Source organism: Pseudopodoces humilis, chromosome 31 (assembly GCF_049639895.1).
Source record: "Pseudopodoces humilis isolate 2021_Gansu_Grassland_sample_001 chromosome 31, ASM4963989v1, whole genome shotgun sequence".
Classification (NCBI taxonomy): Eukaryota; Metazoa; Chordata; class Aves; order Passeriformes; family Paridae; genus Pseudopodoces; species Pseudopodoces humilis.
Genome location: NC_142230.1, coordinates 1,890,615 through 1,904,381, shown reverse-complemented (window position 1 = coordinate 1,904,381; position 13,767 = coordinate 1,890,615). Strand labels below are relative to the sequence as shown.

At 57.5% G+C, this 13,767-nt stretch overlaps 1 protein-coding gene across 1 annotated transcript; it reads right to left on the bottom strand.

Moving 5' to 3' along the window:
• Positions 1-317: 317 nt before the first annotated feature.
• MEX3A (mex-3 RNA binding family member A) lies at positions 318-13,140 on the bottom strand. Its single transcript, XM_005532294.3, has 2 exons — positions 12,672-13,140; positions 318-1,423 (listed from the first exon to the last, which is right to left on the bottom strand). Exons 1-2 carry the CDS (start codon positions 13,138-13,140, stop codon positions 318-320), a joined length of 1,575 nt encoding a protein of 524 aa, XP_005532351.1.
• Positions 13,141-13,767: the final 627 nt, after the last annotated feature.

Sequence of the window (13,767 nt, the reverse complement as noted above, 5' to 3'; positions counted from 1 at the left end):
AGACATTGCAGGCTGGAGCATTGTTCGCCCTTCAAAATTTCTGGCTTTGCTATTCATTTTAATTTTATTATTCACTTATTTTTTTTTTAAAAAATAACATACATTGCTTGTAAAATAATTTCTTTTTTTGTCTTCTTCTTCTTCTTCTTTAAATTAATTTATTCTTTCATTAATTTTTTTGTTCTTCAGATGTCATTATTATTATTATTATTATTATTATTATTATCATTATTATTATCATCATCATTTTTCTCTCGTGGATTCCCCCCCCACTGTCCCTTCCTACCCCAACCCCCCCAACGCCCTGCTCTGTCTCTTTAGGAAAATATTCTAATGGCCTGAGTGGCTGCCGCGTGGCAAACGGGGCACTCGGGATCAGTCCTCTCGCAGATCCTCACGGCACACTCCATGCAGAAGAGGTTGTGGCCACACGGCACCAGCGCGGCCGTGACCTCGCTCTCAAAGCACACCATGCACTCGCGGCTGCTGGCGACGGAGGTCCGGGCGGCGGCGGGCGTTCCCAGCTTGGAAAAGCCCTGGAGTGGCTCCCCCTGCGACCGCCTGGGCAGCCCAGAGAGGCTGGGCTCCGGGATGGAGGAGGATGGGGAGCGGTGGGAGTTGGGATGGATGGTGCCGGTGCTGCTGGAGCGCTGCTGCTTGGAGAAGAGCACTGAGACAGGGTTGGTGTTCTCCTGCCCAGCCCACATCGGGGCCCCTGACTCTGGCACCCCGTAGTACAGATCCTGCTTGTTCACACCGTAGTTGGGGAAGAGGTAACCGTAATTGAAGTCGTTTTGGTCGTTCAGCCGGGGGGTCTCATAGACAGGGTCAACAGAGCAGTCGCCGATGCAGCCCAGGCTGTTTTGCCGGAAGGTGGAGAGGGGCTTGCAGCCCGGCGCCGGCGTGTGGACCCGCCAAGCCTCTGAGTAGCGGTTCTCCATGCCGGAGTCAGGGCTGCTGGAGAGGAAGTCATTCTCGTTGTTGTACTCCAGAATCTTGCCTGTCCTCACTGCAATGTGTGTCTCGATCTCCTCCCGGGCACGCTCCACATTGCCCGGCGCACCGGTGATCTCGAAGACGGGGTCCCGGTCTCGGCTTGGCGTGATGATGTAGGTGTTGGTCTGCTGCTGGATCCGCTTGATGGTGGCTCCCTTGGGGCCCACCACCAGCCCCACCACACGGTAGGGCACACGCACCCGGATGGTGACCTGCCCCGGCAGGGTGGGCGCGCTGCCGAAGGTGGTGCCCGCCTTGTTGCGGGAGGCCCTGATCATGGAGAAGTGCTCGGCTGCTGAGATGATCTCCCGCCGGGCCATGGCCACGTCCTCCCGCCGCCCCGTCACCATGAAGACCGGCTCTTCACCCCGCACCGGGGTCTTGATGTAGGTGTTGGTCTTAGCCCGCAGGGCTTTGATCTTGCAGCCTTGGGAAGAGAGAGAAGAAGGCACGGCAGTTAACGAGGCTGTCCCACCGCTCCCCGCTCTGCAGGACATTGGGCTGAGGGCCATAATCTCCTGTGCCACCTGGAGCCACCGCGCACAACACGGAACAAGGGAAGGGCCCAATCCCCCAAACCCTGAGGGAGGTCTGCCCACACCACTCCCAGAGACTGCCTCCCTCAGGAGAGCCATGCTCCCTCATCCCCCAAAATAGGGGTCACCCTTTTGTGTGCTGCACCCCACTACACCACCTCCCCGACTGCCTCACCTCAGCAGTCATCCCCAAAATCTCCCTTCCACACACCCCAACACCAGAGCAATGGGGGATGCACTCCCAGGTGTCAGCGATCTCTGCGACGAGGCCCGTCCCCAGAGCCCCAGGGTGACACCCCCAGAGACAATGGTCATCATCTTCGGGCTCTGGGGACAGGGCTTATGCATGGGGCAGCTTGGAGGTCACAGGAGAACAGGGTCCCACAGCCTGGATGGCCGATGTGGAACCCCTTGGCCGCCCTGTGCCAGCTCCCAAGGGCAGTCGCCTGCCACAACTCCAGAGAGCCAGAGGATTTTGGTACTACTGAGGAGGTTTTGGGGTGAATGCGGTGAACTTCAGGGGGACAAGTTTGGAGGGGAGTTTCAAAGACACAGCAGTGTGGGCGTCCCCACTGCAGATATGGCAGGACTGCTAACACCAGCAGAGCTGGATGGCCAGGGGTAGCAGGAGGCTGGGATTTGCTTTGGGGCTGGAACAGCAAGAAATGGGGCAGGTGTGAGCACCACAGTAGGCTGTGCAAAGACTCCTGCTGCAGGTGCTCAGACCCTCTGCCAAAACACTGGCCAAATGGTGCTTTTGTGTACCAGCATCCATGTCCCAGAGCACATTGAGCCTATTCCCCAACTCCTAGAACCCACCAAGCCCACTCCCTAGCTCCTCACATCTCAGAAAACAGCCTTCTGCTTTCCCAAAAAGGGCAAAAGACTTTCCAGTGTGTTTTGGCTTCCAAGTGATCTTTTGGAGGGTGTCTTGATCCAGCTGTTTGGCTTAAGGTGACACCTTCAATGACACCAGGATGCCATCAAGCAACTAAGTGTTTTTACAGATGTGCCACAGTTCTCTAAACTACTCCTGGACCCCTCTTTGCTGCTGTCCTGCCCCTCAGACCCCTCTCTGGGAAAGCTTCACTTGGCACCCCAAGGCATTTCTGAAGCCTGGCACCGAGCTCCCGTGCAGGCTGGGGGTTCCTCAGCAGGAGGTATGCTCTGAACTCAGATCTCAAATAAAAGTTAAAACCTGTGATTCTCCAGTGCAGATGAAGTAAGGTGAGCACTTTGCTGCGGCTTCCTGAGGATTTGGGTGTCTGATTTGGGTGGCAGGCAGAAACAGATGATGAGGACACAGCATTGGGACCTCTGTGAGATCCCCCAGCATCTCCTAGTCCACTTTCCCTCCCCAGAAAAGACCTTCTCATATACTTCCTCTGTCTACCTGGCACCAGCAGGTTTTCCTCCACACACTCCACTGACATCACACTTCAACACATGAGGACCTGCAAACGATGCCTCTGCAACCACAAAATGCAGATTCCTCAGCTCCTGGGCTGGAACATTATTATTTATACAGACCCTAATAAATAACAGCATTTCCCAGGCTGGGAGCTCAGGGCTGCCACTCATCCACAGCTCCTCTCACGAGACACAGGCTGGTGACATCAGGGCGTTCCCTGGAATGCAGCGATCCCACCACCCCGTATCGCTGGTAAGAATTGAAGCCCGCACCTGTGGCGAGGGAAACAGCCTCGTGCTGCCACAGCTGACAGGAACGACTTCCTGGGCTGGCAGGCGCCGCAGCAGCCGCTGCATCCAGCAGTGCCCAGCGTGGAGCACGCTCAGCCCAGCCAGCTGCACTCGGCACAGCACCGGGCACAGCACCGGGCACAGCACCGGGCACGGCACCGGGCACAGCACCGGGCACAGCACTGGGTACAGCACTGGGCACAACACCGGGCACAGCACCGGGCACAGCACCGGGCACAACACTGGGCACAGCACCGGGCACAACACCGGGCACAGCACCGGGCACAGCACTGGGTACAGCACTGGGCACAACACCGGGCACAGCACCGGGCACAGCACCGGGCACAACACTGGGCACAGCACCGGGCACAACACCGGGCACAGCACCGGGCACAGCACCGGGTACAGCACCGGGCACAGCACCGGGCACAGCACCGGGTACAGCACCGGGCACAGCACTGGGCACAGCACTGGGCACAACACCGGGCACAGCACCGGGCACAACACCGGGCACAGCACCGGGCACAGCACCGGGTACAGCACCGGGCACAACACCGGGCACAGCACTGGGTACAGCACCGGGCACAGCACCGGGCACAGCACCGGGTACAGCACCGGGCACAGCACCGGGCACGGCACCGGGCACGGCACCGGGCACGGCACCGGGAATGGCCCTGGCCAGGCGGGCACACACGGCCCCCGGCACAGCCGAGAGCCCACCGCCCCTCAGGGGGTCCTGGCAGCAGCGTGGGACACGTGCCGGTAAATCAGAACTTCACTGTCGACTCGCGGTGTGACTTTTAACTCCTCAGAGTTACTTCAGCTCCCGGAGCCTCATTTCCCATTTCTGGAGCAGGAATAGCTGTCTCCTGCCTTGCGCTCCCGCAAAATTTCCTCTTAACGCTCCACATCGCAGCGCTGCTGCACTAAACCCAGCTCTGAAACAGGAATTCCATGTTCCAGGGGAATGGAAATGCCAGATGTGGCACAAAGAAGGATCTGGGAAAATCCCTAAATCCAAACCAAATGCACCCCCTGCCAAATCCAGTGCGGCTCATGGGTTATTCCCCAGATTTTGCACCATGAGGTACATTTGTGATGTTTTGTTGAGTAAAGTTTCCAAAGAGATCATGTGGACCAATGGTCACCCAGTGGTGTGCTATTTGTTCCCAGGAAACTCAAAGGACAGAACCTCATGGAGCCAGGCACAACTCAACTGTAGGATAAACCCACACAGGCAAAATCCATAATAAAGGTTCATCCCCAGGAGAGCTGGATAAAACCGTGGGAGGTCACCTATACCCTCTGGCACCCCTGGGCAGGGTGGGCTGTCCCTGGACCACCACTGGCAGACATTTCCCTGCCCCACTCCTGTGCCGCTCACTCCAAAGAGGGAGATTCCATCTTAGGAAGATTAACCGAGATGCCTCCATTTCCCCAGGGATATCACCAGAGCATCACATGGAAAGACAGGGGTGTTCACAGCAAGCATCAAGCTGAAAATGCCTCCCCGTGCATCACCCCGGGCTGCAGGAGCTCCGTCGGATTCCGCAGTGACCCGAGCTCTGCCTCTGGAGCACAAGGCTCGCTCTCCTGCGCGGAAAGGACCTCAGGCAGGCGTGTGGCACGGCTGGGATTGGGCTCCGCGCTGCTCTGAGCTGTGGGACAATGACGGCGTGTGGGGGAGAGGGATCTGAGCCCGGCACAACAGGAAACAAGCACGGAGCCGACAGGGAGGGTCAGGCAGGCAGAGCGGTGACAAAGAACGGGGGCTCCGTGCTGGGGACAGATGGAGGGGAACAGTGACAAGGAATACACACGAAGGACGGCAAATGTAGGCACGTTACACGAGCTGGAGGAGTGGGAGGGAGTTAGGGATGGAGCAAAGGTGATGGAAATTGAGAGAAAAGCACACCCTGATCCCTCGAAGGGAGGAGGAGAATGAGGTGTGTGGAGGCAAAGCCAAGACACCCCAAAACGGCAAAAGAAAGATGGGCAAGGAGAGAGCACGGCGAGAGAGAGGGGAAGGAGAATCTGGAACGGACAAAAGGACGCGTGGTGCAATCGGTGGTGTGAGAAGGGGGGGAGGAGGGAGGGTCTCTGTGCGGGCCTGCAGACAGGAAAGCCAGCTTTGTGGAGACAGACAGATGGGGATCCTGTGCTTAAAAAAAGGAGAAAATCACCTCCTAGGAAATTAGACCAACTCCAGCAGCCCAGTGGGCTCAGTGGCCCCAATCTCCAGAAGCTCTAAACTGGCACAGACAATGGCCAAACCATCAGCAGCCCAAACCCAGAGAATTCCACAACTTCTAGGGGTGCTGCCCTGGTTTACATCAGCTAAAACCAGGCTGGGCTTAAACACGATTTACTCACTTAGTGCCAAGGCTCCGGGCCCATCTCAGCCCCATCCCTGACTTTGCTTTGCACACTAAAAAGGGGCTGAGCCTCCTTTGAGATCACCCTGCTTCTCATGGAGGACAGCTGAATCAGGATGTGGCCTGTGACATCCCAGCCGGATGGGCAGCACACCCCGATGTGCTCATTCCAAATAAAATTTGTCCTGCATGGGGTGTTTTTTTGACACTTTCTCTTCATGCATAACTGAAACTTGAAAACACCATGCAACAAAGCATTTTACTCAGGGGATTACTCAAAGAGGAGGGAAATGGAAGGGAGGGAATTGCCTAGCATGTGGTGTCAAAATGAAGCTAAGGGAAGAAAAGGACCCGTGAAAGCTGTACTAATACATAACTTGGTGTATGTTCTCCTCGTTATGGCAGTGCACAGACATCAGTGTGTCAATCCCTGGCAGACCCCTGCCACTTAGATTTTTATATTAAACAGAGAATTAAGCCCTTTCTCACTGTGTTTCCACAGCCTACCTTCTATTATCCTGGTTTTTGTCAATAATGCAGATTCCAAAGCATTTCATGAAGGAGGCTGTAAGCCCAGTTCCTCCTCTCACCCTTTTTTCTCTTGAATTTCACTGATTACCAATTGACTCAAAGTAAACGTGTTAGCAAATTACCTGAGTACATCACAAACATTCCCAGGACCAAACCCTGGAGGAGCAGAGAACCTCTGGTGCCCAGACCAGTCAGCTAACTGGAATTAATCCACAGAGCAGCCATCTCTGGCTGAAAACATATAAATAAATTGAGACTAGACATTGCCAAGATGGGTGGCAGGGGTCAGAGGGAGATCTGGATGCACAGCCACCTTCTCGTCTCTGCCTACCCCTGCATCAGTGCAACGAATCCATCAGAATTAACAGAAAAGGCTCTAGGAGCTTGGTTCACCTCTCCAGCAAAGGCAGCTGGCTCACAAAGGACACGAGGGTGCTGGATGCATCTGATCTAACTGTTGTTTCCTTGGCATGAACCCATCCCAAATGTTCTCACACTGAGCAGCCCCAAACCAACATGTTTCCACAGGACCCCAGCAGGGTTTACACCAAGGCTCCCAGCAGGCAGAGGATGGATCAGTGCATGGAATGGATGTGGCCAGCACACCACCACGGTAACAATGCCATCAGGACGGTGCCATGGCACACGCAGTCGTGCCTGTGGAGCAGATCCCTCAAGGAATTTCACTTTGGTGTAAATTCAGAGTTAGATCTGATAATGACCTTCTCCTCCATGCTGCCACAAGGCCAGATCCTGCACAGGTATATTCTGCTACTGATGCAGTCTAGAGACTCCCACCTGGCACCAACTGGCATCTCCAGCCCAGAAGAATGACCCTGACCCTGGAAGCAACAGCAGAGCTGTACCAGCCACAGCAAAGAGCTCCAGAGCCAACCCCGAGGTGGATCTTTTTGTTTCATTGACCATGTTGTGGTTTTATTTTGGAAAACACACCCCACAAATCACTCCAGGTTGTTTTCATCAGATACAAAATAACCTCTACAGACAAAAGATTTTTAGCCCTCTTCTCATTTATCCCAAGGCACCGTTACACTGCACAGATACAAATTACACCTGTAAATACCCCACGCAGTCCGTTCTGGCTGTGCTAGTGGGGTGCAAGAGGGTCTAAGGACAAATTAGGACTTGGTCTTTTTTTCTATTGTAGTCATAAAATTGAAGAGGATCATAAAATTAACAATTATCAGCTACCTCGGGTAAGGTGGGGCATTCTTTTCCCCGTTAACATGAAAGCCTTGTTGAAAGACAAGCACACAAAGAACCTCACAAATAAACCCTCCTGACGGCCTGTGGGGTAAGGTTTTGCTGCATTGGAAACCTGATGAAAGTGGTGTCAAAAAACACAAATGCACACAAAAGGACCACAACCAACCAAATCTCTTTGCACCGAGAGGGTTTATTGTCCTGATGATGCAAGTTGTGTTTACCAGAAGGGGAGAAACACCACCCAACATACCATGTCAGGAAAATCGGCAACTGCCTCGTTCCAGCGCAGCGATTTTACGCTTTTCCACATTGTGATGAAAGTTGTTTATGAAAAAAAAGAAAGAAAAGGGGGGGAAAAAGCCCACCGAAACACCCACCAGAAAGAGCCCCAGCGCCACAGACAATCAGCGCCTTGTGCAAGGGAGGAAAGTTGGGAAGGGGAAGCCCCCAGCCCCGGCTTGGCTGCATGGCGTGCGGTGGGTGTGCCCGCACGGCGCGATCCTGCCGCGGCCGGCCAGCCGCGCTGGGGCCGAGCCGGAGCCGGGCAGCGCCGGGGGAAGCGGGGCATGGCGAGGGGGACGCGGGGAGGGGGCTGCCAGACAAAGGCGGGGGCCCCCACCCAATGACAGCACGCTTTCCCACTGCCCTAGATTCCGGGAGGCTGCGCTGCGGTTCACTCGGTCAGCGCGGCATCCAGCCGCCCGATCCCAGGCGCGGGGGAGCGTGTGCGCCTCCCGAGAAAATTCCCTTTGTCTCTCTCCCAGACCCATTTTCTCCTCCCACCTCCAGCTCAAACGGCACAAAGTCGATCCCGTTCCGCACTTTTCCCTTGTGTAAATTCAGACCGATTCTCATTAACACTTTAGAACAACCCGACGCCGGCTGCAGTATCTCTCTCCCTTTAAGGCCCATCCCGAGCTGCCAGAGCAGCGTACCGAGGTTGTCTTCAGACCCCACCAGATCGGGTGGCTCTCGCTCCAAGGTTTCAGTGAAGCAAAGAGACAAGATCTGCCCCCCTTGCTGCTCCTCGGCTGCTGTACATACATCCACCTCCACTGGGTGGGTGGGGGAGCTGCCATCATCAGACTTCCTCAATGGAAAAGGCTTCCTTGGACTATTTTTAAATACTGAAAGCACTGGAGCATGTTTGGAGCTACACAAAGAGCCCGATCACCTGGGTTTAGTGGGGCCCCTTGTTATTTGACTGCACCTTGCCAAGAAAGGGCAATTTATGTTAAGATCCTCTCTCACAATCTCCATTCCTGGTGACAACAGGCTGGGAGATGCTGCATCAAAGGGTGCCCGTGAGTCCAGGTGACAATGGATGCTATTGCTGTGATGAGACCAAGAACCTTTAGAAGGACCAAAAATCCTCAGAGCCCCAAAACCCTTTCCCTTATGGAGGGAAAGTCTCATCTGGGAGTGGATGCAGCACGAAGCCAAACCAACCACACACCTTCTCCTGACACCTGCACACACCAGACACACAAGGAACCAGCACCATGTCTCCCTAACCACAACATCTGGCCTTAAATGTGCCCTGCAGCCTCTTCCCTGACTCCACTGACAGCAGCCCAGTTTGTCTGTGGGAGCAGGCAGAAAAGTTGGATACAAATCTTGGTTTGGTTGATCCACACCCACCTCGGGTCGCTTCTAGGGAAGAATCCAGACACTGCAGTGACTGAGGATTTCTGCCCCTTTCTAATTTCACAGTCTGCACAACCAAAATATGATGCCCTTCAGACGCTCTCCACTCCTCCCAGCACCTCTCCCATCTCAGTCCACATCCCTCGAAGTCCCATCATCTCCTCAAAAACCTACTGCAAACCCCTCCAGTGCTTTGTCTTTCCAGGTTCATCAGCATGGCCGTGAGAGAGCCAGCACAGTCATGGACAGGCTATTGCAGCAGGACACCCACAATGCGAGCTGGCAGGAGGAATACAAGAGCCACCAAGCACCCTGATGTGCCACACAGGCCTGGACTGGCTCCAGAACCAGGGAGCACTGTCTGTGCCATGGCACATGCCAGGAGGTTTGGTCACCCGGCTCAGCACAGCTGGAGCTCACACACATGCCAGGGGAAGGGGGGATGATCTGCAGGAGCCCTGACTCAGGCAGAGACTCGCCCCTCACCCTCACAGCAACAGGAGGACAGGCATGGAGGTCATGGCTCCAGCTCCAGCCAGGGAAGGGGTGCCACTACCAACCATGGCCAGGGGTCATAGCACCAGTCAAAGGGATTCTTGTGACTTCATCCCCTCATTCTTCCTTTTCCAGTTTCCTGTCCTCCAGTTTGCAAAGCAGCCCTTAGCACATCCCGCCAGCCGCCCAGCTCTTTGCCATGGATCCTGGGGCACCAGGTGCTGGAGCCTGTCTGGCCAGTTCCCACCAATCCCCCTTTCCACAGCCCAGCACCTCATCCCAGCCAGTCCCCCATCCCAGCTGGCTCGTGGCCGCGCTGCTGGAGATGCGCTGCTCAAATTCAGCGCACAAACCAGCCCCAGCACAAACCCGAGCAGGGTTTCCAGCAGGCGATTGGCTCCACGAGGGCACGTTCACAGCTCCTGGGGAAAGCAGGAGCTGCCAAGCCCAGGTTGAGCTCCTGCAGCATCTCTTGCTTGGAGTGGAGCCACCCCCTCTGCCACAATTACACCTCTTCACAAACCACCCTTACAGACATTCCAATAAAAATACATCGGGCTTGAGCCTTATTTACACTTAAGTGCCTTTTCACTCCTTTGGCAAAGTGAGAGGCTGCCTGATGGCAGGTGGAATTCCCATGGCCAAGTGTGTGCACTAGTGTCCCTATGCCCAGATGCAGGCCTCTCATATCCACGCCTGCCTGTGAGGAACAATTTCATAGATGGTTGATATTATAAAATCATCTGAAGGGACAGTGTGTTTCTTCAGAAAATAGTAAACTGAAGAAAAAGCTAAACCCTGTTACCAAGTAAAGCAGTGAAATAATTTTTATTTCATTAATATTTTTTTCCCCCTCTCTTTTTCAGGATGTTCATCACTCTGTTCACAGGAACCCATAAAATAATTGCTTTCCTAGAAAACCATCTGCCACAGGAGCAGTACTACCAAGGGGTGACAATCTGCAGTTTCTGGGATTCCTGGTCAGACATCCATGAGAGTCCAGGATTTGATCCCCCTGGGAGCCCCACACCCAGATCCAGACCCTCTTAACCAAGCCTTCTACACAAAAACAAGGCACAGGAGACAGTGAAGACATTCCTACAGGCCTTTAGAAACAAGTGTGGGCCATGATCTCTGCTGGAGTGAAGAGCTGTAGCTACAGGGACTGTGCTGAAGGAATCCCCAGTCCGGGATCCATCCTGCCCACCTCCCCCATGGGGCACAGGCCACACCATCTGCCCCACCAGCCAAAGGAGCACAGCCATAGCCTCATCCCCACAGCTCCAGCACTGACATTTCAGTTTCCCAGATGAGGGAAAATCCTCACACGCACAAAAAATGGTGGAAAAAATCCAGATCTCCACGTTCCTCTCCATCGCTCTGGACACAACAGGCACGTGCTGCGCTCTGAACACATCAGAACACACCCCCTTCTCAGGAGTCTGGGGCAGCAGTGAGATCCTGGAAGGAAACAGCCCTGGCACATTTCCCCTCGGTTCCGCCTGCCGAATCTCCTGTCCCAACTTTATTAAACAAAGGGGGCCTGATTCTCTAGAGCCTCACACCCACCAGTGCAGAGTTGGTGCTGAGCCCGACCGTGTCTGCCCGCGCTCCACTCCCGGCAACATAAAGGCAGCACAGGGAGGATCGGGATCAAGGCCAGTGGGATCTCCTGGGCCAGACCTTCACCCCTTTCCTGCCCGTCTCCCCGGGTCCCCAGTCAGGGGCTCCCATCCCAGTGTGGACGCCAGAGCACGAGCTGTTCCCTCGGCTGCTACGCCCCAAGTTTTGGGGAGGTCAGCACTCCCCGGACTCCTGCCCACTCTCCATCCCGGCGTGGGAACCGGACCCTTGCTCTACGGGTGGGAACAAGCGGAGCCTCCGCAGGCCCCATTGTTCCAACTGCATGCCCTAGCGTCAGAGATGCCCAGCAAGGAGCCATTTGTGTCACTCTCCCCGTGGCTTCCCCTCGCCCACCTCAGCCCTTCTCGGGGCACTGGGGGTCATCACCTCCCGGGTCCCACCACAAACCCCCTGCTCAGGGGCCTTCGATCCCAGCCCACAGGGGAGCATCTGCCCATGGAGCCGCAGGCTCTGCCCATCGCACTTCCAGAGAGTCAAGTTACTTGTTCAGAGAAAGAAAGAAAGAAAGAAAAAAAAGCCCAACACTTAGCCGCACTATTATTATTTTTTTTCCTCTGTAGCGATACAAAACTTCTCTCGGCAGCGCCGTGCCCCGGTTCCTGCAGTGCCCACGGGCGGCGCGGGGCCCCGCACCGCACACCCGGGAGTGGTGGGGGTGGGCGAGGGGTGACTTAAGAGTGGGTGTGGTATGGATATATATATATTTATATATATATATATATTTATATATATATTTATATATATATATATATGTAATTTTTTTTAAAGCCCTCCTCCATTCCACCTCGCTCAGAACGGAGCCGTGAGGAGAACAAAAGCATCACTGTGGCGGCGCGCGGGCAGCGGCTGCGGGGGGCCCACGCGGGACGGCGGGTCCCGCTCCAGGGTCCCCCCGCTCCAGGGTCCCCCCGCTCCGGGGTCCCCCCGCTCCGGGGTCCCCCCGCTCCGGGGTTCCCCCGCTAAGGGGTCGCTCCGCTCCGGGGTTCCCCCGCTAAGGGGTCGCTCCGCTCCAGGGGCGGCGGGAGGAGCTCCGCTCCCAGCCGCTCACCGGCCGCTCGGACCGAGCCCGGCACCACCACACCCCCTTCGCCCGGCCAACAAAGGGGGACTCCGAGGCGCGGGGCCGGGCTCAGCCTGCACCCCCCGCCCTTCCCCCGCCCTATTCCCAGTTTTTTTTATTCTTAAGGAGAGCGCGGTCGAGATCGGCTCCTTGGCAGAACCGGGTAGCGGCGCGCGGGGCTCTCCGGTGCCGGCAGCCGGACAAGCCCCCGCAGCATTCCCACAGAGCCCCCATCCCACCCTTCCCAAAAACCCCCCGTGCCGGGAGCGCAGCCGCCCGCCCACAGCTCGGCAGCCCTGGGCTTTGTCCCCGGCGGGGCCGAGCGGCCCCGGCCCCGAACAATGGGCGGGAGGGAGCGGCGGGGGCGGTGGCGGGGCCCCCCGGCGGCGGGGGAGTGTCCCGAGGCCAGCGACCGGCGACACCGGGGGGGATCGGGGGTACCGGGGGCCCGGCGCTCACCTTGCCGTCCCACGATCTCGGCCACGTGCTCGGAGCTGGGCACCGGGACGCACTCGGTGGTGTTGGAGCTGCTCTTGAGCCGCAGCTCGGCCTCCTTGTAGAGCGCGCACAACTTGGGCTCCGCCGCCCCGGCGCTGGGCGCCGCCGAGCCCTTCGGGGCCGCCGGGGGCGGCGGCGGCGGCGGCGGCGGCGGCTGCTGCGGCGGTGGCGGCGGCGGCGGGGGCTGCTGCGGCGGCGGCGGCGGCGGGTTATTGTTGTTGTTGTTGCTGTCCTCCACCAGCACCACGGCCGAGGAGGAGGAGGAGGAGGAAGGCTCGCCTAGCCCCAGCAGGCAGAGCTGGTCCAGGGCGAGCTGCAGCGCCCGGTCATCCTCAAGCAGCGCTCTGTCTTTGCCGCTCCCACCGAAACAGCCTAAATCGCCGAAACCCCCGTTCCTTTCCATTATCCCTGGGACTACCAGGCTAGGCATGGCTAACAAAGGCTTGGGAGGGGGCTGGGGGCTGGGGGGGGGGGGGCGAGAGGAGGGGAGGGGGGGGGACACAAAGAGCTCGGGAGGGAGAAGGGAAAAAAAAAGGCAGAGGGAGAGAACGAGAGAGAGAAAAGGACCCTCCGCCCCCCGCCCCCCCCCTGGCCAAGCCCCTTTCCCGTGTAACCCGAGCCCCGCGCCCGCCGCCTTCACCGCGGTCCCCCCGCCGACGCCCCCGCCCCCGGCCGCCGCCGCCGGGAGGTGCGGGGGGTGCGGGGGGCGCGGAGCGGAGCGCGGCCCCGCGGGGGGAAACTCTTTTGTTTGAAGGCGGCTGGGCGCTGCGGGAGCGGCCCGGCCCGCGGGCTGATGGGGGATGTAGTCCGTCCACGGCACACCCCCGCCCGCGGCGGCGGGGACCGGGGCTGCGGGACCGGGGCGGCGGCACCGGGGCGGCGAGGGCCGGAGGTCGCGGGGCCAGGCGATGTGGGGAAGGGGACCCGCTGTGACATGGGGAGGGGGATGTGGGCACCCACGGGCACACGGGTGGATGTGGGTTGTGGGGAAACCGGCTGTGACACGGTGAGGGGGCTACAGGGGACCTACCGTGACACGAGTGGAGAGGATGCACCG

Bases quoted from the DNA above. Each gene is read 5' to 3' on its own strand.
- MEX3A (XM_005532294.3), bottom strand. From the start codon at position 13,140: ATGCCTAGCCTGGTAGTCCCAGGGATAATGGAAAGGAACGGGGGTTTC. The intron at 1,424-12,671 runs GTGAGCGCCGGG...TCTCTTCCCAAG, and splicing joins CGAGATCGTGGGACGGCAAG to GCTGCAAGATCAAAGCCCTG.